The sequence below is a fragment of the Apodemus sylvaticus genome, chromosome 13, assembly GCF_947179515.1.
Source record: "Apodemus sylvaticus chromosome 13, mApoSyl1.1, whole genome shotgun sequence".
In the NCBI taxonomy this organism is placed as follows: domain Eukaryota; kingdom Metazoa; phylum Chordata; class Mammalia; order Rodentia; family Muridae; genus Apodemus; species Apodemus sylvaticus.
In genome coordinates, this window is record NC_067484.1 from 82,203,223 (window position 1) to 82,225,773 (window position 22,551).

The 22,551-nt window shown below is 41.3% G+C and overlaps 1 protein-coding gene across 1 annotated transcript in view; it reads right to left on the bottom strand.

Moving 5' to 3' along the window:
* The window catches only part of Dtna (dystrobrevin alpha), a 250,751-nt gene that overhangs the window by 23,677 nt on the left and 204,523 nt on the right, over positions 1 to 22,551 (bottom strand). The window contains exons 12-15 of the mRNA XM_052155755.1: positions 12,564 to 12,651; positions 11,979 to 12,076; positions 9,203 to 9,316; positions 2,890 to 2,986 (exon numbers count right to left, since the gene is read on the bottom strand). Coding sequence (XP_052011715.1) covers positions 2,890 to 2,986; positions 9,203 to 9,316; positions 11,979 to 12,076; positions 12,564 to 12,651 — 397 coding nt within the window. The remainder of the gene's footprint in view (positions 1 to 2,889; positions 2,987 to 9,202; positions 9,317 to 11,978; positions 12,077 to 12,563; positions 12,652 to 22,551) is intronic.

The window sequence follows — 22,551 nt, forward strand, 5'->3', positions numbered from 1 at the left end:
AGAGTGAAATTTGGCGTCAGTTCAGTAAAGGAATTTTTTCATAATATACAAAATAATGCCGCACATCGTCTTTATTGTCTGAGTTACAGATTGGTTTAACATGTTTCTTCTCTTATTTTTTTTTTTTTACAGACCTTGGGAATGAAGAGTTAAAAAGTTTCCAGTGTTTTGCAAACATTCTCTGGTTACACACAAACACACAGAATGGAAAATAGAAAAGAGCATACAGAATTAACAGAACTGTTGAAATCGGACAGGTTCAAGTTTCTAATTCACCATGGATATAATGTGAAATCTTTATAAATAACGGAACAGGGAAGTATCATCACACACTTTGGTGCATGCACAGGGTGTGGAAGCTGCTTTTCCTTTGCTCTGGTTTGGTTTGACTTCTCTTGGTGTCTGCTTTGCCTGCTTGTTTCTGAACCTGACTACAAGGTCAAACACAGGGCTTCAGGGTATGATACAGCCCAGTGGTCATGATGCCCCTATCTCCGGAAAAATAGGCGTGAATAGGACCTATACAATCACAGAGCAGAAAGGTCCTCAGGAAGAATGGAAGGGAAGAAAGTTACCTATTCGTCATAGCATCTTGTTAACCAACAGCTTTGGAGGAAACTAAAGAGGTGTGAGGTGGACCGTCAGCTACCGAGCACAGTCTTACAGGACTGAACACATCTATGAGCACAGGGTGGGTGGCACAGCTTATGGTATGTGATGGCAAAAGATTTATTACCTGATGCTTACAAGAAGAGTTTATGCTTTTTCCGAGACATGGAAGCTGAACTGAATGTTCACAGTGTGGAGGTTTGCTTTTGTGGGGCTGCAGCTTGGGTGACAACATTGACTTTTGTGGAGCTGACTGACCTTCTACCAAGAGAAGGGTTTCAGCAAAAACCTCAAAAAAGCGTAACATGGATTCGAAACCTAATATCCTCGAGGATCTGAACAAAACCTTCCCAAGGAATCACAAGTTGTTCTCCCTTCTAAACACAAAACAGGTCTTCATTTGTTGCTGACAGTAGAGGTGACAGTTGTAACAGAATGCTGAATTTTATAATCTCAATTCAAGCACTACATTGAAATGGAAGCAAATTAGTATGTTTTTTTTTCTTTCCAAACTGAAGCAGGAACATACATTAGAGGCCAAAGCAATGAGAAGGTCAGCAGGACAGCAGCCCTCCACTGTTAGTTAAGACCTGCAGTAGGGGACATAACTTACTCCCTGCTTCAGTTCTTCTTCCTACAGAAAGATCGAATCAATAACAATTAGATTACCCAGGGTTCCAACCAGAACACTACACAGTGAAGGAAGAGACGGGAGGCATTAACGTGCCTTCGAACACCTCTCTTGGCCTCTGCCAAACCTTCACTTCAGTTCCAAGCCTATTTAGGTATTTGAGACAACAGACCCATTCCTTTCCTCCGTGTCTGATCTATCTATCCTGTATTAGTATGTCTTGGTACGAAGTCTGTATTCACATGGGCAGGCTTGATCCCACCGTGGCTGCTGGCCAGTAGACTCCTAACTCATCACTTCTGTGGAAGAACCAAAGGGACAGCAGCAGAGAGATTTTTTTTTTTCAAAATTTCCTGCCATTCGGGGAAGGGCAAGATGGGCTCAGATCTTTTTATCTGACCTATTTTCAAAGGGAAGCAGAAAAGAAATTTTCTGTTGCATCAAATGAGGCAATAGGCTAGAAGCAGCAGCAGGTCACTAATGATCTAGTCTTACACAGTACCAGTCAACCCAACCCCCCAGGTCTACATTCCACGTGCCTAACACACAGGAAAGTAAACGTCATCAAGTAACAATAAAACATTTCCCAAATGGATTATTAAACACAGGACTGATGGCTAAAAATGTTGGCTGACTTAGAAAGGAAAGCAAAGGAAACGAAAGAAAGAAATGTTGCAAGTACAGTTCTGGAGCAGAAAGCTTCACAACATTGTTTCTAGAAAGAGCTTAAAGTAAGAAAAAAAGAAAAAGAAAGGCAGGAAGGGAGTAGGAAGGGAAAGAGAAGGAGAAAGCAGAGAAAACAGAAAGGGCAGCAGAGAAATCACAAAGGATTGGTGTGGGGGAAGGGAGGGAAATGCAGGGAGGGAAAACTGGTCTGAAATTCCTGTCTCACAGTGAATGCATAGGGACATTTCCTCTGGGGGTATCCTAGCAAAAGTTCCGGCTGCTGCCTTTGGCACATGAGTTCCTGTTTATATTAGTTCCCCCTTGCTTCTTTCAGGCCAGAAGAACACGGAGCACTACACTGCTACAGGAAGGAGTGGCTGTGTGTCCATCTGCTGCTAACTTGGAAAGTAATTCAGTATATACTCATTAAAGGAGATGGCTACTTCTGATGCCCTCAACAGGACTTCTATCCAGCACTTAATACTTTTCCCTTAGAAGAAAGAGGAAATATCCCATTTACAATCTGCACTTGAGACCCATAGAGTCATGTGGCTTGTTGGAGCCATATGAACGCAATAAAAATTTACCATTATTTGCCAAGACACGTTAGTCACTATTTCTTAATATTCTGAATTAGACATCAGTCTCGGTTTAAACTCATCAGAACTGTTAAAATTGATCAAAAGCATTTATAGACAAATCCAGTTTTATAATTTTCAAGGACATAAAGAGGTTGAAAATAAGCAAAGAATTCTGCCCCATGGTCCTTAGCAGCCCAGTTCAAGAAGGTGGCTGAGAATGAGTGCTATTACTCATTTACTGTTAGTTTTTCACAGGCCTAAGAAATAGTTCCATATTTGAGTTTGCGCCATTTTGGGAGAAAAAGTCACATACAGCAATTGGAAAAGCCATTGCCAACTATGTGCCGACAGTTTAAAAACACCACAATAGTGAGTCAGAAACATGGCTCTGAGATGCCGTACCTTCAGTAGCTTCATGAGACCTTCCAATTGGACCATCAGCTCTCTCCGGCTCTCCTGGAGAGCAGACATCCTCTGTTCTAGCTCATCCTTGCGCTGCCTAAGAAAAGAGCCAACACCATCAGAAAATCATTCATGTCAAGCTAATTCCATCTCCTGATTTTGTGGGCTGTAGTGGGCTGTTTCTAAGAGGGCATGTCTAGACTTCAATAGTACTACCATGTAGATAACTGTCTTCTAGTGGGTAAATGATTGTAATATGAGGGGTGCTGTTATTTGAGAGAGGTCACAGTACATTTAAGCAGGAGAGAAATCCATTTGGCATTTCCACGCTTTGTTTATGGTCTGGCTGGCTTTGGTTTGTACACTTGGCTTTAGAAAATCAAACAAAACCACAAAATTATTGAAAAGGGCCAGCCCTACAAATATTCAAAATCCAAAGCAATTACTATAAATTCACACGTGGTTTTCCGTGGCCTTTTGGAAATCTGACATAGGGAAGCAACTTAACATCTGTTCTAGCACGTGTGTAACTGGTACCCTTCTGAGGAGACAGCCATGCCATGCTGGTGATAAGCAATCTGAAGTATTTGGTCTGGGCTTGGTTTCACAGAGCGCAATCAGGAGAGCTAAGTTCCCACACGTGTCTTTTTTACTGAAAACGAATAAAGCTTGTGTTTGCTTTATAGAATTTCTATTACACCGTCAGCAGAATGGAAAGCAATCTGCACTCTGTCACTTCTGTTGACATTGAGAGGCACTAGAGGGGAAAGAAACGAAAGAGCAGGAAAAGGCATGTTGGATAGGCTGAGGGGTACAGGCCTGGAACATGAGCTTCCTGGCGGTTGGGACAGGAGATGACAAACTCAAGCTGCCTGGGCTATGCTGTGGGTCCAAGGGTAGCCTGGGCTATGCTGTGGGTCCAAGGGTAGCCTGGACAAGTAAGAGCCTGTCTCAAGGTGAGAATTAAAGAGGGCTTGGGACTCAGTGGTAAGGCCCTTGCCTAGCACACTCAAGGCTTTGTGCTCAGTTCCCAGGATGGCAAAAATAAAATCAGACACGAGAGTTGGGTCAGTAATTAAAAGCACTTGTACCTGGGTTCAACTCACAGCACCCACAGGGTGACTTAAAACCATGTGAAACTCCAGTTCTAGGGGATCCAATATTCCCTTTGACTTCTGTAGATACCATAAGCCTGTAGAACACATACATGCATGCAGGCAAACACCCATATGTGCAAAATAATGTAAAACTAAATAAAACTGACAAATATAAAAACATAAACATCAAGCAACAAAATAATGCTTCGGATTTATGTCAAATCAGTACCAGGTTCATTATTTCATGATATATTTGGCATTACCATACTTTGTTTATGGTCTGGTCAGCTTTGGTCTGTGCTCTTGGCTTCAAAGATAAAATAAAAACCCAAAAGTACTGGAAGGAACCAGCACTACAATTCTTCAAAATCCAACGCCAATATTATAAATTTGCTGCAGTTTTCCATGGATTTTGGAAATCTGACATAGGGAAGCAACTTAACATCTGTTCTAGCATGTGTGCAATTGGTACCCTTCTGATGTAATGATATGTATGTGTATATGTACATATATATATATAAACAAATACACGTGTATGTATATATACATACATATATATTTCCCTTGATTCCAGTGGGTTCTTTATCTTGGATTGAAATATCAGAGTTTATATTTTAAAAATGATTGGATTCCTTAGTATCATGCATTAATGTATAAACGCATATGACTCAATGGCACAGACAATATACTAAGTTAACTTATAGTAGGGTCTGTGACATAAAACTAACAGTAAGTGATATCACAGTGAGTTAGGATGTGACTTATTCAGTTGAAAGATATTTATTTATAGAGGGACCTGTTAGGAGCATAAATGAAACATTTTTATATATGCTTTTATATAGACTCTATTCTTTACTTGAAAGTGTAAAACTTATAAATATCACAGCCTTTGCTGCACACATATAATAATACACACACACCCATATTCTTTTCCTATTTACATTTGTACTTTAAGTATATAGGTGTCTTGCACATGTGTGTCCTCCATGTCCTCAGAAGGCAGTAGAGGCCACCAGATCTGCTGGAACTGAGTTCAGATCTGGAGTTACAGATGGTCACCAGCCATGATGTGGGAACTGCATGAGCAGCCAGTGGATGAGTGCTCCTAACTGCTGAGCCATTTCTCCAGTCTCCTCCCTCTCTCCTTCCCTCCCTCCCTCCCTCCCTCCCTCCCTCCCTCCCTCCCTCCCTTCCTCCCTCTCCATCTCCCTCCCCCCTCTCTCTGTATTAGCATTTGTGATTGACACCTTAAATAGTTCTTCCTTCCTGAATTCAGAGGAAGAGAAACACTGCACGTTATATGTTTACAGCAGCTCATTTTGCTTGCTGCCTCTGTGGGCAGAAACCTTCTAATTTTGTGTGTTTCATCTCATTCCAAAGTATCCTTCGGTGGGTGACAAACACCATGACTATTTTTCTTTAGACTTATCAGCACACAGTAGCCTCTGGTCATTTTCAGTAGGACTTGGGACAAGAGTTGCTAATATTTCTGATTTCCTCTTAGGTTTCACCTCAAGATGTCTCTGTAATTTTTGGCCATGGGAGCTCATTGAGAAGGTCAGTGAAGAATTCTACTCTTGTAGGGAAGACATACTTAGAGAGGTATTTGAAACCTTAGAAAAAGTGAAGCATTAGCCAACGTAAGTCAAATTTATTGTACATTCATATTATAATAGTAATCTTAAAAGCATGGCATTAAACTCTATGAATGTAATTTAATGATGCCTTTGTTCAGCCTTCTCTCCTACTCTTTGGAGCAACAGTTACCAACCGAAAGCACAGTTACCAATCTGTGCTGTGGCCTCCATCACCAAGGCAGTCAAACAGCATAAAGACTAAATAACAATTCTGATTTCCTTCTGCTAAGTGTTTGCATCTCTAAATGAGTGCCTTTTATTCTGAAGTTCTGTGAGATTATTTTTAATTTAGTGCCTATGTGTTAGAATCTGTGTACTTTTATGATAGTATTGACCAATAGTATAATTATATGAATTACATATGGGATAACAACATATCCACAGTAACTTCCTGAATTTGAGATTGGACCACAGTTACAAAAGAAATAGCTGTCTTAGAAGCATATGTATGCATACTTAACGGTCTAGTGTCACGATGTCGCCCACATCTGCTTAACTTTGGTGAATCTCAGTTTCCACATTTATAAAAGGAGTATAAGAGAGCCTTTCTCCCAGGCTTGCTATTGTGTTCAGTGGCACAGCGCACACAGAGCTTAGCGCCCAGTAAATGTCAGGTGACGAGCACAGAGGAAGTGCCTGCTTCTAACCACATCTGCTCTGCAAATGTGGCTTTCAGGCTCCTTGTGGCTTAAGTAGAAAGCGAAACATATTTATTTAGAAGGCCATAGTGATTTTTAGATAAAAATAAAATTGAGTACTTGTTAAAGCAAGTCCAATAATTCCTTTTTTTTTTCTCAAGAAAAGATTTTGGAAGGGTGGAGTAGGAAAAGCACAGGGAGGACTCCCATGGGTGCTGCTCATTGCTGCCACATCCACAGTGACTTTGTAAGTGCTCACTGTCTCAGAGCCCTCTTGGAAGTCTCAAATAACCAAAGACTAAAATAGAATTCCCGGGTTTTATTTATTTAAATCTGGGTTCAGTGTATCTATGGAATCTCTGGAAAATGCTTAGCACAGAGCAAGAAGAGGTATCTGACATACGTGGCATTTGGCACAAATATTTAGAGAAGTATCTTTCCAGAGAGGACAATTTTTCCTGCAAGGAAAAAATTTTATAAATACAGAGGGAGACAATATGCCATTGGGCACCAGGGAGTGCCAATAGTAAAGAAGTTATTGGTGATTCTCATTCGTTAGGAAAAAAGGCTTCTGCTCAGCAGAAGTCATGGGGTGTTCAAATTTGAGGCACAGGAGGGTGGTGAGAACTGCCCTTGTCCCATTATGACTCCATCAGGAATGAAGAAATATTTAGAACAACATTCTCAGGGACCCCAGACTCATCCCACCATCCCCCTAGTCTATCCTCCCATTGGAACAGAACACTTTGAGAAGTAAAAGCTGTACAGGAAAACCATCAAAAATGCTTATGAGACTTCTTCTCCCAACTCTGTCCTCTAAGACCGCAACCAGCAGAAGAGATGTAAATGGTGTTTCAGATGGACACAAGGTGCTACTCTGATCCTGGCAGACCAAATGACCATTCCTTTTCCATGTTGGCGCATTCAGTTTTATGTCTTTGAACATTAGCTTTAACTTTAAATGGTGGAGGTCCTTCATGACACAATCTGGCAAAAGACCGTTGTGCAGTCATTCGCTTTTAAAGCATTGAATGAAGATTGTAAAAGTTGCCATCACCGGTCTCTTCTATTCACTCTCTCCTTTCTAGGAAACATTGTCATTGAGTGTGCAAGGACTTGTGTCTCACTAGAGGTGGAATAGAAACCATAGAGGTATCTGGAGGAAATTCTTTGGAAGAATTCCTGTTTCCGTTAATTAAGTCATCATTCTACTAATAACTAAATTAAATGATTATTGACTAATAACCAAATGTATAAGGCAGTTGCTCTACATTAAGCAGCATCTGAAAGTTCTTTCATCTTCTTTACCAACAAGCCTTTGATGGGTCTGCTCTAGTTAAGTACGGGAGAGGCAGGGCCTGTGGCCTGGGCCGTGTGGGTTGCAAGGCTCCTCTGGCCTTCGTGTGTCTGAGGTGCTGAGCTTGGATGGAACCCCGAGTAACATGCATGAAGGCACACAACACGGACTTCATCACAAGAGCAAGGGGAACCTACTGAGTTTAGTCTCTGGAGGAAGACAAGAGACTTTATTCTGATGGGTTTCTGTGAAGAGGCACCTATTCTCATAGAAACTGTAGCTCACGGAGCTGTAGATCACAGGGAGCAGACTAAGCACCCAAACCAAAGGATGAGAAGATGTATGTCTCCACAGTTAAAGCTGCTTGTGAAACATCACTCTGCTCCTTCCTCCCTGAGGGGATTTACTTCTTTGTTATTTGCTCCATAATACACCTGAATCCTTGTCACTTCCAAGACACGGTGCTGAGACAGTTTTTCAGGAGGAACCTACAATAATACCTACATTGTGCAGCACGGAAGTAGTGGGGACAACTGCAGCCTTCATCCAAGGCAGACTCCTTTATATTTCTTCCTGAGAAGGCAGTGACACCCAAGAGTAGGCATGACCTTCCCCGGTCCCTTCCAACTCAGTTATCCTAAGGTGACAGATTACACAAGACTAGGTTTCCCATTAATGAAAGAACACAGAGATGTGACCTCTATTTTAAAGGAGGTACAGGGGAATCAGACCCCACTCCTCACAAGTGCTGTGTAAGGATTCTACCAATGAGCTAGCTATGACACTTAAAAAATTTTAGACAACGTCCATTATGTTACTTAGGCTAGTCTTGAACTCATGATCTTCTTGTCTCAGCATCTTTAGTGCCTGGAATTCTAAGCCTGTACCATGGAGAATGACTGTTGAAGAAGTGATTTAGAGAAAAATCAGGTTCTGTTTTGTGAGCTATATATAAATCTTCCAATTTAGCAACCCCTGATGTTTATGGAGCTGCATATGTGTTTGGTTTTGACGAACACTCATTTTGATAATGTAAACAAGTAAAAAGAGCCAAGTGAAACTTTTTTTTCCTACTGAAGACATATTGCTTTTGATTTAAGGAACACTTTGTCTTTTTCTCAGTGTCTGGTAAAAATTATAGTCCCTCAAAATTGCCCAAATGTCAGTGATGAAGTGCGTTTTATTGAAAAACAAAGATGAGCAGTTAGGGTGGTGGGTCAGGAACGCGTGCTGGCCAGCTGCTGCCAGACTGTGTTAAAGAGCTCAAACACTGAGGCTGGGGGATGGCTCAGCACGTCCAACACACAAGTACGAGAGCCAGATTTCATATCCCTAACTCTTACCCAAATGTTGGATAAGCACAGTGCTCCACTTACGATCGCCATAGTCTTCAGGCAGAGGCAGGGGAACCTTTGAGCTAGCTGGTTAGGTATGCTAGCCACATCAGTGAGCTCTGGCTGAGTGAGGGATGCTGGGAGTGATGTCAGATGACAGCTAACCTCAGGCTCCTACATGTATGCCCATACACATGTGTACATGCATATCTGCATACAGGCCCTCCCACAAGATGCGCTTAAAAAAAAAACAAACCAAACAGATCTCAAACATTTATGTTCCCCAGGTAAATTTGGGTCCTTCTCTTACCTGAGGAGCCGGAGTTCTGCCAGCAAGGTTGGGTTCTGCTGAGCCTTCTCGGGTGTGGGCTGAGACGCTTGCTCATGTTCCACTCGAAGTCTCTGAATCTCTTGTAAGATTTCTCTTGGGAGAGAGGGAAGGTAAGAACCAGCGTCAGTGGCCTCCCAAGACACTGACATATGAGCACACCAGGCCAGCAGAACAGAGAGAAGTGGCTGGTCTTGTGGTTCAGAGCCCAGCTGACCTTCTTCAGTGGGGATGCCCTGGAGCTGTGTAGTTTTGGCTGTGGCTGGTAGGATGGGTGAAGGGAAGGCTCTCACCCATCTCTAACACATCCAAACTATGCAGGCTGTGCAGTGCATTGCTGCGTGTTTTCCCTAGGACCTATCCTCTGTCCAGTAAGTTTGTGTTGCTGAGGAAACACATCCAATATTGGTGAGGGAACTGTTTGGTATCTCCTATTATTTATGATTATACTCTGACACTTCCAAAGACCCATCAATACCAAATGAGAGGTGCTTGCAGAGAGAAGTATAAATGATGCTCTGTTAACAAAAATAAATATCCTTATTCTCTTACTGAGAAAAAGCCTTTTTTCTGCTGAAATTAGTAGACAATCCCCAAAGTCACAATTTTTATTTTATTTTATTTTATTTTATTTTATTTTATTTTATTTTATTACATTTTCGGCTTTAACAATGAAATGCAAAGAAGGTAGCTTTACAAGGAGAGGCTCTTAAAAAGATTTATTATAATTGATCCTGTGACATAGAGTGCTATTGGTGGGACCTCTGCCAGGCAATGGGATATGTCAGTCTGTTATTGATGGTGGTCTATCCTGCAATGGGGGAGTATTGGGACAGCCATCAGTGGCATGCAACCAGGCAAGGCAATTATATGTAAGTAGATTGGAAGCCATTAACTAGGATTATTAGTTATATTCCCTCGGGGTGGGGGGGAGGGGATGAGAGGGTCAGGTTTCTACTTCACAAAATGTAAGAGAGCACAGAACACTGGGAAAGGCTAGTAAGCTGATGAGAGAGTTGAAGGGTGGGGTGGCTTTCTATGCTTCAGAAATTTAAATTGACACAAAATTGTCCACTTTACAGAGTGCTACAATAACACAGTACACGTGTACAAGGAATAATAATTAAGTTAGGCTAATATACATTTTTTAGAGGGAGTATTATCGATAATGGGTACCAGAGAACAGACAGCGAAGCTCAAGCTGAACTATTCTATAACAACAGGTGGTAATAGCTTTGGATAATTATTTGAGAGTCAGGAGGCCTGGGTGTGATGAGAAGTTTGGACTCTACCAGCGGCGTTGACCCTGGTGCTCTAGGGTAGAAAACTTCTTTAAAGGGTATCTCATGGAAACTCATCTTCCACATAAAGAGAAGAGGGGGCCACTGTGGCTATAGAGAGTGCAGGGCCACCTGCTACTACTCCGTTTCCCTCCTTCTGATGCTCTTCAGGGTTCCTAGGCTCCAGACACCTGAGCCCTAGAGTGCCTGAGCGTATGTGCAGGACTGGCTCCTGGCTGGGGGTGCTTGGTTAGGAGGGGTGGGTTCAGCCTGGATGAGCTGACCCTCTGGGACGGGGCAGGGAACGCTAGGAATCATTCCTGCTCAAGGGCAGGAGGAAGCTCTCCCCTCTCCTCTCCGCCCTTCCCCTCCTCTCAACTTCCCTCTCCTCTCCTTCTCTCCCCTCCTCCTCCCTCTCCTTCCATCCCCCTGGTCCTGTCCCCTCCCCTCTGCTCCTGTTCCTTTCCTGCCTCCTCCCCCAGGTCTACAAGCGTGTGCTTAGGAGTGCATAATACAAAACTACCAAGAAACAAGTAAAATGGTGTCGTGGACAGCCCATGGAATTAAAACATTCCCAGCACTTGCTGCTGATTGTAAAACCAGGACAAGCCCCAGATGAAGGCAGATTTAACTGAGGAGGCAAAGATTGGACCACAAACTGAAGGGATGCTGGAGGGGTGAACGGGTAGGTGAGTGGAGCAGCCCAGAGGAAATATTTATGGGTCCGTAGGTGCAGCCTTGTTCCTCTCTGTCTGCACAGGGCACAGCAGGGAACCTGGCATGTGTGGGACTCAGCCAGGTCTGACCCGTGCTCCTGGTGCTGCAGACCCCAGTCCTGATCTGGACATTCTACTCAGTCATCCTCACTCCCAACTGCCCATTTTCCTCTTTGTATCAGACAGATAGGAGGAAGAAGCAAGAGAGTACACGAAGAGGGGCCTTTAGTGAACCCTGGCTGTGTTAAGGCTGTCACTGGGAAATCTGGAGTCCACTGTGGAAAGCAAAGAGGAGGGCAGAAGCTCTCTGATGGAAATTCCAGAAAATTCCACCAATAGTTACTGTTTTGTCTACTCATCTGCCTACTCCTGGGCCCGTGCAGCCTTTTGACACAACCTCTGTTCTTAGAGAACTTCCATTTCATTCAGGGAAGGTGGAGTTAAAATAAGGAGTAGAGGAATAAGTAGGATTAGTTTAGACATCGAGGTCACACCACACACACACACACACACACCACACATACACACACATCTCTCTCTCTCTCTCTCTCTCTCTCTCTCTCACACACACACACACACACACACACCACATCTCTCTCTCTCTCTCTCTCTCTCTCTCTCTCTCACACACACACACACACACACTAATAATGAAGCTAATAATAATGAAGCTTCAGAGGCCATCTTTACAGACTGAGGTATCCTCCCTTAAACCCGCGTGCACGGAAGTGCCAGACTTGTGCACACGTCCCCGAGCCCTACCTGTTCTTGTTCTCCAGCTCTGCAATGAGCTGCCTTTGCTGCTTGTTTGCATCGATGGTGAAGGAGATGTCAGGGGCACTCCTCTGCTGTGTGGGCTGCTGCAAAACATGTAGTTGACATTATTTAATATTTGGAATGTGAACACACATGTGAGATGGGTATCATGGGATATACAGACGGGGAAGAAGAAACGATCCCATGGGAGGTGGGGACAAGAACAGAAGGTCAAATTGCTATTCCTTCTAAGAGCAAGCCATTCTATATAGCTCTCAACTACACCTACACAGTGGAAACCAAACACCGCTTTCCTAGGTCCTCCGGATGGGATTGGGTAAAGCTGTTTATGTGGGGCTCTGGTTGGGAGAATTACACTGCTGTGAAACATTTGCTCTTCTGTTCACCCTATTTTTAAAGCTTGGAGTACATTACTAAGATACCATGATTATAGCACCAAAGACACAAACAATAAACAAGCACCAATTTTCTTGTTAATTTGCACCAGACATAATGATAGCCATGGACTAGGGTCATTTGAAGTTAAAGGAATCCTAGAGGCCAACAAATGCATTCTGTGGTTCTACTTACAGATGAGGAGGATTCTGCTGCCAGCCGTGCGGCGTACCTGGCGATCAGCCTGTGCTCTTCATCCAGCCGGTTCGAACTCTCAAGCATACTACAGTAAAGGAGACAAGCAGGGTGCTGTCAGGTCACGGAGAGAGACTGATGCTTTCCCATCACCATTAGGGGCTTTGGGTTTTTTCAATGCCAAATATTTTCAAGCTCTCCAAATGTCTCTCAGATTAATGATCTTCAATTTGGGTTCATGACATGATCTGATGTGTGGCTGGGAAGGTCAATAAGTCCTTGCTCAGCCAGTTCAATTATCTTATTAAGAAAGCTCTGATGAGAAGTGACATGACTTTTTTTTGATGTTTAAGATATAAAAAAATATTTTTTCTTTAACTTAAATTGAATTGTTTTTAATGTCCTTATTTCATTTAATAAATAATGCATGTCAAAAAGTGACATTAGAAGCAAAGACCTGGCTGTATCGTTGTTGATCCAATGACTCCTGCCTCCTGGCACTCACATCCTTACATAATTTTCCTTTCCTATAATCTGCACTTACTGACTTTTGTTTAATGAACAGAATATGGTAGAAGAAAGGAATATCATTTCTGACATATGACTTTAAAAGACCGTGGGTTCCATTCTGGGTGTTCTATTTCTTGCATGTTCTATTATATTTGTCCTGAGGGAATCTGGATCCCATATCATAAATCTGCCAGGATGATGAAGGCCCAAACCAACCAGGAACCGAAAGAATCAGTCTCTACTGGCTGAGGCTGTTGCTGATCCCAGAGCAAGGGAGGATAGCTAGACCATCACCCCACAAACATCCTCAAGTCAAAAGCATCTTGCTAAACCAAGCCCAGATTCTTTCATCAAACTGTGAGATAGTTGAAGCTTTAACTTGCTAATCTCTAGGGTAATAGGCTACACTGCAAGAAATGGATTATATGGCTATGAATGCCACTTCCCAGGCAAGCTATGGTTTCTATTTGCTTCCAAAGACAGAGGATAAAGTGGTGGCTCCCAATGGCATTGAAAGAAAGTATTTAGTGGTTCCTATCAATTTGTAGAAAATGCTCACACTAGAATAAGGCTGACTGAGTCCCCGAAAACCAGTGCAAGTATGAGTAGTAGGAACCCTCTCATATTTCAGAAAATTTCACCTTCTGAAACTCTTCCCTAAAGGCTACCCTTTAGGTCACACTAAGAAAAGTTCAATGGGACACAACAATAACACTAATCCTGTTAACAGATGAATCTTGATTTGTTTTTATCCATTATCATATGTGTATAATGTCAGACTCAAACTTGGACACTGGCTATCACTCCCAAGCTTATTTATATCATCGTCCACTGGCCCTTCTACTTTTATTCTTAAAATAAAAATAGTAAGGGCCAGAGAGATTGTTCAGCCGTTAAGAGCATTGGCTACTCTCAGTACCCACATGGTATCTATAACGTTCAGTCCCAGGGGATTTTACCCCCCTTCTGGCCTCTGGAAACAGATACACATGTGGTACAGAGACATTCATGGAGGCAAAACACTCATATACATAAAATAAATAAGTAAAAATTAATTAAGAACGATACTCATGATTGTTCATGAAAGCACACACTCCTATGCCAGTACCCCCAAGAGCTTTCTATTGTGAACGAAGACTCAGATTCATAGAGTAATACACAATTCTACATGTACATTTACATATAAAGGTAATATACAAAATGGCCTCTTAAACTAAAGGGAGAAGATGAGCGGACCTCTTCGTGTTTACTAAGCCAGGAGCTCCTCCTTGTTTAGTTGAGTTTGTCATTGTAACAATTTTGCCAGGGCATCTGGCACACCCTCCACGGCTTTTAGGTCTGCTCTTACCTACATCCCCGACACCTGCTAACCCTCCCAGTTTTAATCTTGAACAGTGGCATTATAGATTTAGCCCTTCTCTGTGGACTACAATAAACAAACATTCCCGAATTCCCCAATTTGCCAATCTCTAGTCACAGACGAGTCTTTTCATTCTTATTGTACAACTGAGGTAACAGATGCAATAATTGTCCAGTCTACTGCCTGGAACACACTGTGTGCTAAAAAGTATTAGCTACTACATTATTTTGCCTCTTGATAACTTCGTAAATCACATTAATGATTCCTGTCTCTTTACAAACTCAGCCACTGTCTGAACCATCCAGAGCAGTCCATCTCAAACTTTAAAGTCTAAACATGTTACTCAGGGGTGTAAAACTTTTGTTTCTGAACTCTAGTGGCATTGGTGGGACGGACTGAGGTTTGAGGGAATAACCTGAGAATCTGAATTTCTGATGAAGTTTCAGAAGACTATATTCACGGTTTATGAGGATCCCTTAGAAAGATCTAGAAGATCTAAAAATTCAAATAAGACATCTTCATACAAGAAATAAGGACCACATAAAGTGTACATTTTGTGAATATTTAACTTATATTAGCATAACTGTTGGATATTTTACAAACGTTTTCCTGAGATAAGAAAATTCTAGAATGCAGAACTTACATCATATTTAATATCAATCCAAAGTTGAGTTAACATAGTTTAAACAAAATAAGGCAGAGTTATTTCTGTAAAGTTGATGTTTGACAGTAGATGTATATTTTTATAAAGTAATGTCTGCATTATGCAGGGCTTGAGATGGCCATGTCTCTTATAGCTTCAGGAGAAAGGGAAAGTTACACTGCCTTTGCTTTAGACGAATGCCCAACCTATTAGGACACCATTTAGTTTGATTTGAACATGTCTATCATTTCTGGTTGGTGTATTAGAGATAACTGCCCAATACTACATAATTTGTGCAGGTTAAAATACCCAGTGCTCTGGCTTCAAGACCACCATCCATCTTAGTGCTTGAAAGTGACTTTGTCATGAACACTTGTGAGTGCTTTGATAAATATGTAATAAAAAACCTTGATAAAAAACTCCATTGTAAAGTATTTTTTATTATGAATGACCTGTAAGCAAATAAAGTATGAAGGTTATATAAAATGCCTCCTGGCAATGCAAGCCACAAGGATATGAGATTCTGTCTCAGAAGTGATAACTCACACCCTATGCCTTTCTTTCCCCAGCATGGGGTGAACACGCACTGCAGTGATACATTACTCGATTCTGCATACAAATGATTTATGAGCCTGCATGAACCTTTCAGGATGTTCAAATTATACACAGGTGAATGGGACATTCCTTGATAAATTCCATTATTTCAAGACCTCAGCTATATACGGTTGAAAATATATGACCAATAACCCATAAATCATTAAAATAAATACTAAACCAAGCACCATCTCTAGTGCTAACTGTTCATTTGAGGACTTGACAATCAGTAACCTATAAGATGTTGATATATAGGCAGCAGAGGATGGCCTTGTTAGACATCAAAGGGAGGAGAGGCCCCTGGTCCTGGGAAGGCTTGATGCTGTGGTGTAGGGGAATACCAGGACAGGGAAGTGGGAGAGAGTTGACTGGGGATCAGGAGAGGAGATGGGTTATGGGACTTTTGGGGGGGGGCAACAAGGAAAGAGGACAACATTTGAAATGTAAATAAAGAATATATCTAATAAAAAAAGATGTTGATGTGTTAAAGGTAACTGCTGCTCCATTGGCTGCTTTTGGAATGAAGAGATGTTATATTGAAAGTTCTTCAAGTTTTACATTAAAGGCATGGCCAGTGTCCTTTACAAGGGATTTCAAATGGCATTCTTGGGATTTCAGGTGACACCCAGTCAGGCAGGGCTTAGTAAATTGAGGTTTTGCAAAGATTTCTGAGAACTCAGGTCTGTTCCATTTATTTGATTATTTTGGGGATGGGTGGACACAATTTGACTCCTAAGGTGGGGCATTCAGGGAAAATCATGATGTAATTCATAAGGCAATAGAAACACTTCCATGTTCTCTTTGAATAGCTTTGCTTTTTTTTTTATTTGTTTGGATAAAAACACTGCAGATTAATTTAAAGGTTATCAAGTTTGATGCATTATTCTATTAACACTAAGAAACTAATGCAGAGGCTCTCAACCTTCCTAATTCTGTGACCCTTTAATACATTCCTCATGCTGTGGTGACCCCCAACTGCTGCTACTTCATAACTGTAATTTTGCTACTTATATGAATCATAATGTAAATATCTGTGCTTTAATGATGGTCTTAGGCAACCTCTGTGAAAGGGTTGTTAAGCCCCCAAAGGGGTCGCAACCCACAGGTTGAAAACTGCTGAGCTGGTGAGAAGCTCACTTAAGAAGATATTATTTATTAACTCCCAAGTGGAAGATTAAAAAAAATATGTGTGTCTGTGAGTGTGCATGTGTGTGTGCACATGTGTACCTGTGCGTGTCTGTGTGTGCATGTGTATTTATGTATGTGCTTGTGTGTGTACATGTGTGTGCGTGCACATGCATGGGTCTGTGTGTGTTTGTTTTCATACATGGCACTGCACACATGTGGAGATCATAAGACAACCTGTAGAAGTCAGTTCTCTCCTTCTATCATGTGTGTTCCTGGGATCAAACTCAGGCGGTGGAGCCTGGTAGCAAGTACTGTTACTTGAGGAGCTATCTCAGCAGCCTGGAAGGTTGTATTTTTTATTTTATCAGATTATATCCTATATTTTACAGATGGCAGAGAATAAAATGTTATGGATAGACAATACTGTCCATGAAATTGGAAGAGAGTGAGCATAAGAGAGTTGAGGTTGAAAAGGATGATGTGATCCTAGGGCCTGGTGTCTCTACGTGACTAAAATGTGCTGAGGAAGAGAGGTAAGTCTTAAAGTTTATCATCAGGACTGTTGAATGAGTGATTTGCAAGGAAAAGGCATTAAGAAATGCTATCACTAGATCACAACAATATAAACATGTTACAGTGGCTTCTCATATGAAAGCTTCAAACTCCTTTATTAAGCCCTTCACTTTACAACCTGATAAGTTAAAATAAGAGTTATGTATTCATTCAAGCTTTGGCCTACACACTAAAAACACAGAACACATAAGGTAAGTGAATTCAGGGTCTAAGTGTGTTATGGAGTGAGTTGCATCTTCTTCTGAATTTATCTATCATAGCTCCAGTTCCCCACTAACTTTAGACCATGACTATCTTTGTAGAGAAGGCCTTTAAATGGATTCTTAAAGTTACATGAAATCATAAGCCATAGGTGCTAATTCAACATGACAGGTGCCCTTGAAGAAGAGGTTCCCATAATATAAGCTACTGTAGCACTTTCTGACTTTATTTTATTGTTTTATTTTTCTTGAGACCAGGTCTCATGTAGTAGCCTAGAATGGCCTCAAAGTCACTGATTGGTTAAGAATGACGTTGAAGCTCATGTGCTGCCTCTACTTCTGGCAGTGTTAGGAGATGAAGCCTCTGCCTCTATGTCTAGTTTATGTGGTGCTGGAGATCAAACCTGGGGATGCAGGCACACTATGGAAGCACTCTACCAACTGAGCAACACCCCCAGCCCTGGGGGACGGTGCTAAGTAAGTTGTATTACAAATCCACTTAGCAATAACTACTAGTAATGTGATATACAATTTTCTGTACTCGAGGGCAAGAACAGACCCGTTTTAACCTACTTATAGGAGATCAAAAATCTAATCAAGAGACAGCAGCTGATTGTGATATCAAATTACAGTTGATATCCTTTAGCTACTTCCCCTTTGTCCCTTATAGAGTTTTGAGAACCACACTCGGCCATCAGGGCAGCATGAGTTTAGACGTAATCTAGAGTTGTTTTCAATATTTTGTTCTGCCTGCCAGAGATATTTCCCACAAGTCACTGGTAAGCCTAGGTAGGCTGCGAGCTTTAGAGAGGGAAGCAAGTTCAAGATCTCAGTGTGCTTCCTTGAGAAACTCCCTCATCCCTTATTGGAGAAGGGCCTTACAAACTACACAGTGTTAAAAAACCACATTTTCTTCGAGCTGCCATTTACTTGTTTGGCTTAGCTTATATTAGAACCACCAGCAGTGTAAGTGTCTCTTTACCTTGGAAGTGGTGTTTAGAAATGAGCCAGTTTCCCACCATGTTAAACAATGACTGTAGAGTATCTTGCATCTCACAAAGGGGGAGAAGGAAATGCACTTCTGTGTGCAAGCCCTTGCCAGCGCTCAACCTTGAGTCACTCCTTACCTGTTGCCCACATTTTTTCATTAGGAAAATGGAAATAAGAATATTTAGCCTTCTAAAGAAGCAAGTTAAATAGTGTAGTACTTCAAACAGAGGCATAATTTTTGAAACATTTTATAAATTAAAGAATTATTATTATTCTGGCTATTTTGTCCATAAAAGAAATCAAAGAGAAAATTCTTGCTATTTTACATCTTAAAATTAAAAATGAAATAAAAATAAAAATCATGTTAATAATTCATAAAGTGTAACATGTTAGCAGCTACTATGCTTATTGATAATGTGTCCAAAAATATTTATTTAAAGGAAATAAAAATAATATAGCAAGGAATGCAGATCTGGTAAGTAGACACGTGGAGGCTGCCAGCCAGCCAGAGGTACCATCCATGGCAGGGTCTGTAGGACATGTGTTTGCAGGGGTTTAGCAAGAAGCGATTAGCATAGTGGTTATGAGCTGGGATAGATAATCTTTAAAAATCTCCATTCACTATTTAGTTAGCAGCTGTGTAACTGGGGGTGGGGGTTCAGGTAAACTCCCTAAATGTTATTATTATAAATGGGAATGAACATATTCACTCTGTGCACTTGCTATGAGGATCAGAAGTCATGCACATAACATTTTTTTAATAGAGAAGTTAGCATGAGGTGAGTGTTAGCTATTTGTTATTATTACATCATTGTTTATGTTATCATATCACCGTTACATTTCACCGTAACTCATGGTAAAGACTTCCAGCTATTCTGTTGATCATAGATGGCAATACACATGTCTAGTATCATGACTTCTGACTAAACACAAAGGAAAGGGAGGAAGATATGAGACATCTGAAAATGTTGGAACTTCATTTGCAAGAACAGAAATAAACAAAAAGTAATATGGAGGCGGCGATTCTGAGTCTACCGCATCCATCAGTTTGAGGTTTGCTTTGTTTTCTGGGACAAACCCTTCTCGGCTCTTGCCAAGCAGATGTCAGGAGTATTTGTGGGGCAGCTTTATGGTCTAAAGTGGCCGTCAAATCAGTATGACTACTGACTGATGTAAGAAAAGTGAGGAGAAGCAACAAACCCTGAGATTTTCTCATTGGAGATTTCTCTGTTGCAACCTTCAGGAGAAAAGGATAAAGTCATGCAATGGGAGTGGTCCCGGCATGCTTAGAGCTGCTATTCAGGAGAGGACAGAGTGAGGTCACAACTGCTGACTTCTTATTGGCTCCACACTGACTGTAGTTTAAGATGACTGATAAGTTTTTTAAATAAGTGAATGAGTACTAGGCTTCAATCTTTTAGTCACTATAAAACATTGGGAGAGTATATTTATTGTAAATAAGATTAAAGTAAGTAGTTTTGAAAGGCTGAGGTTAGGAGAAAGTAGACACTGCTGAACTTAGAGGCTCAGGAAATTTAAGCAAGATTGAAATTTTGACTGCTCAAGGAGTAATATATAGGATGAAATTAAAGTAGTATGACAGTTGCACACTAAAAATACAAATTAATATGTTCATTTTTATACCTATTTGAAAAATAGTGGATCACTAATTCATCAACTATAAAATTTTCCCATTTATCAATCCTGCAAAAACCATTTAAGGTATCAGAAACAGCAATAGGGAAGAAGTTTGCAAACAATCATGGAAGGAGAATATTCTAGAAACAGTTCAGCAACAGAGCGGTGAGAACCACAGCACAGATGTGTGTCTGCTATGTGACTGATGCTATGAGGACCTACAAATTAATAAAAGGAATCTGGACAGCATATGGTATTGTGAGTTATAGCCACATTCACACTCCACTGTCTATTCCTATCCCTCACCACTCTTAACAACCCCCTCCTTCCCACGTGAGATAGCTAATTTTGACTATCAACTTAACTGCATTAAGAAATATCCAGGGGAGTGGAGAACACTTTGGGGTTCTTGTTATGATATTTCCAGAGACAACTGAATTCTAGACACCTTGAAACAACAAACTGATTAAAAATGTGTTCATTTTTATGCCTATTAAGACAAATAGTGGATCATTGAGAGAATCATTGAGAGATGATGCTTCTACTGTTACCATTATCAAATGATTTATGTATTATGCTCACATAACTTTCTCGATGCTTTGCTCCTATCTGAAATGAGTAAAAGATTGCTTCTCAGATCAGTGGAGACCTCCTCACCTTAGAAATGAGAGCCACCTCCATCTTGTAGTAACACAACACTTGGAATAGAACTTTCTGGTAGGCTCCTGATTCCCATGATTACTAGATGGTAACAGTTGTTATACTAGTTTTACTTTAGCCAAGTCAAAGCAAGGATGAGAACTCGGGGATACAGTGGTGTGAAGTATCCAGGACAACACTAGAAAAGATTAACTGACCCAGGAGACAAGTTCCTGGTTCAGCTTTGGCTTGAAGCACCTTAGCTCCTGGCTAAGACTACTTGCCAGTAACCCAGGCTGTTCCCCTCTGTAGGGACAGGCTAGAAATCAAGTCTATCCATGATGCACTAACCATGATGGGTTGTTCCGGAGCATGTTGACATACAACCCAATGAGAACATGTTCATCAGCTAGCCTGTCTGCCACGTTCAGGCTGTAATGTATCCTAAAACAGGGTAGAGGGAAAGAAGAATTGAGAGAAGTGGACAGAAACAAGCAGACACAGGAGGAATGAGTTTGTGGTAGAAAAGCACACAGAGAACCAAGCAAGTAAAGGAAGACTAAATGTGATGATCTATGAAAAACCCAAGCAAGACCCAGGTAAGGGAGTTCACAACTTCAATCTACTAGCTTACAAAACATTAAGCAATTTTTTTTAAGAAAAAATATTTGCATTCTTTGACCACAAAGACCAAGGAACTTTTCTGCATGGAAAACATACCAGAACACATTACAGCAAATATTAAATATCTTCTGGATATTACAATTAAATTGTATGAATTACAAAAATTAAAATAAAAGAAAAATAGAAGTAGAGAAGGGAGCCACACAAGTGTGTACACTTAGAATAAAGACTTGGTGCTGTTAGTGAGTTATAAGACAGCTGCTATCTAGGTCAAACAGTCTTTCACGTGCAAACCATTTACAAGAGACACTCCATCTTTAGTTGAGTTAGTTCAGGATTCCAGCACACTCTGGCTTGAACTTACCCTTTGCCCTTCAGAAAGGCTGGAGCAGCCCTAGCCAGCATTTTGCTCTGTTCTACTTCACTGTCCTTGGGAGGAGAGCTAGTTAATAAGATGGGAAAGCCAAGAAGAGCGTAAACACCGCGACGCATCAAGAAGAGAAGCCAGCATCACAAACTCCTTAGTCTAGATCCACACTGTGTGGACAGATGGCTTAGGATGTTGAAATGCTCAAGGTATCTGCAGATTTCCACAGAGTTTATTTAAGAGAAGAAACCTGTCTGGGAACCATAATAGCTACCATGAACTCTGAGTTGACCTCTGGCATTTGCTTAACAAGGAACACATATTTTTCATGGCTAGACACCAGGAGAAGCCATCTAGCACTTATTTCAGGGTATGGTGGGGACATCTCAACAGTTCATAAAGTCTTACCAGCATTTAGATGCCTTTAAAAAAGTTTACTTCTAGGAAGGAGAGAGAGCTCAGCTGTTCAAAAGCGCGTCCAGCTCTTTCAGAGGAGCCAGGGTTGGTTCCCAACACCCACATCGGTGGCTCACAACCATCTGTGATGGTAACTCTGGGAGATCTGACTTCTCTTGCCTCTCTGGGCCCCAGCACACAGGTGATCATGTTCCCACATGGGCACGCACCCATACGTACAATTTAAAAAGAAGTTAGCGTTTCTGTGTGTCCTAAATTCTTCAGTTATCTTTTGAATACAAACTTGAGCATTACCTAAAGACGGC